The 1,191-nt window shown below is 60.4% G+C and overlaps 1 protein-coding gene across 1 annotated transcript in view; it reads right to left on the reverse strand.

Annotated features, from left to right (window-relative positions):
* The window catches only part of ARHGAP44 (Rho GTPase activating protein 44), a 16,905-nt gene that overhangs the window by 9,632 nt on the left and 6,082 nt on the right, over positions 1–1,191 (reverse strand). The window contains exons 8-9 of the mRNA XM_009880020.1: positions 309–377; positions 138–219 (exon numbers count right to left, since the gene is read on the reverse strand). Of these exons, the coding sequence (XP_009878322.1) occupies positions 138–219; positions 309–377 (151 nt within the window). The remainder of the gene's footprint in view (positions 1–137; positions 220–308; positions 378–1,191) is intronic.

The raw sequence follows: 1,191 nt of genomic DNA on the forward strand, positions 1-1,191 counted from the left end.
CAAACCCAGCATCACGCCACGCCGTGGGGGTCCCGCCGGAGTCGGCTCATGGTGGCTCAGCCCCGCACGGCTTCGGCATGAGGCAGAGCCCTCGGCATCGCGCACAGGAGCGGGACAGACCCGCCGCGGGCACTTACCCTGCTGGGCTTTAATTTGAGGCAGGACATTCTGCAAAAGCGCTAAGGATTTCCGATGGTACTCCGCCTGCACCTCGATCAGCTGAGGGGGGGGGAAGAGACGGCACCGGCTGTCACCCCCACGGCCAGGAACGGGGACAGAGGAGTCCCATGGGGACGGGTGGCACTTACGGTTTGAAAATAGTTTGCATAGTCTACTTCTTTGGCCACAAAATTGTACATGTCAGCTGAGAGCTGGTCCTGCGGGAGAGCAGAGAATTAGTCGCCCCTTCCCCAGTTGCTCCTTCCTGAGAATCGCCTTTGGATAACTCAACTGGAGGAAAACCTTCAGGGTTTTAAAACACGGCGAGCACCTCCCGAGCTTGCAACATCCACCACCACTACGGTGAATATACTGGGGGGAAGCTGGTTTGCTGGGTATTACTGGGAGCGTGGGGCTGTGATGCTGTAAGACAGCACACGTTTGGGACCGGATTTTAAAGACTATGCAGGTTCTGGTTGCGCCCCTGGAGAACGGAGGCAGGATTTGAGACGCACACCCAGCTCCATCTCCTGTCCCAAACCTGCCCATGACCTACAGCACCGCTTTTGCCCAGTGCCCTTCGCATTTTCTGCCCCAGGGGGAATTTAAAGCCATACAAAATTGCCTGGGGGTTTTATTGCTGAAGCCCGCAGCCCGCAACGAAGGCACCGGCACCAGTGTCCCCCCTCTCTCGGATGCTTTTCCCTCCCAACGTGACCAACTGGGTGGGCTGGTGTCCCGCGGGACGGCGGGGGGTGACGTGGCCATGTGGCACGTGCGGGCTGGGCGCACGCCGGCGCTTCCCGCGGGTCTCTGTGCCAGAGCTGGGCATACGCGGTGCTGAGGTCGCCGGCTCCTGCTGGGACAGGTCCCTTGGCAAGGGGATGTTCTCCAGCTCCACTGGGATACAGAGGATGGGGATGGAGGAACTGGGGATGTCCTGCTTGGCTGGTGAGCATCACCCACTGCCACCAGGTTGTGTTTGGGCACGGGGACCAGCCGGAGGAGGGTTTATCACGGGCAACGGGGCAA

Source organism: Charadrius vociferus, unplaced genomic scaffold (genome assembly GCF_000708025.1).
Source record: "Charadrius vociferus isolate BGI_N301 unplaced genomic scaffold, ASM70802v2 scaffold532, whole genome shotgun sequence".
Taxonomy (NCBI): Eukaryota; Metazoa; Chordata; class Aves; order Charadriiformes; family Charadriidae; genus Charadrius; species Charadrius vociferus.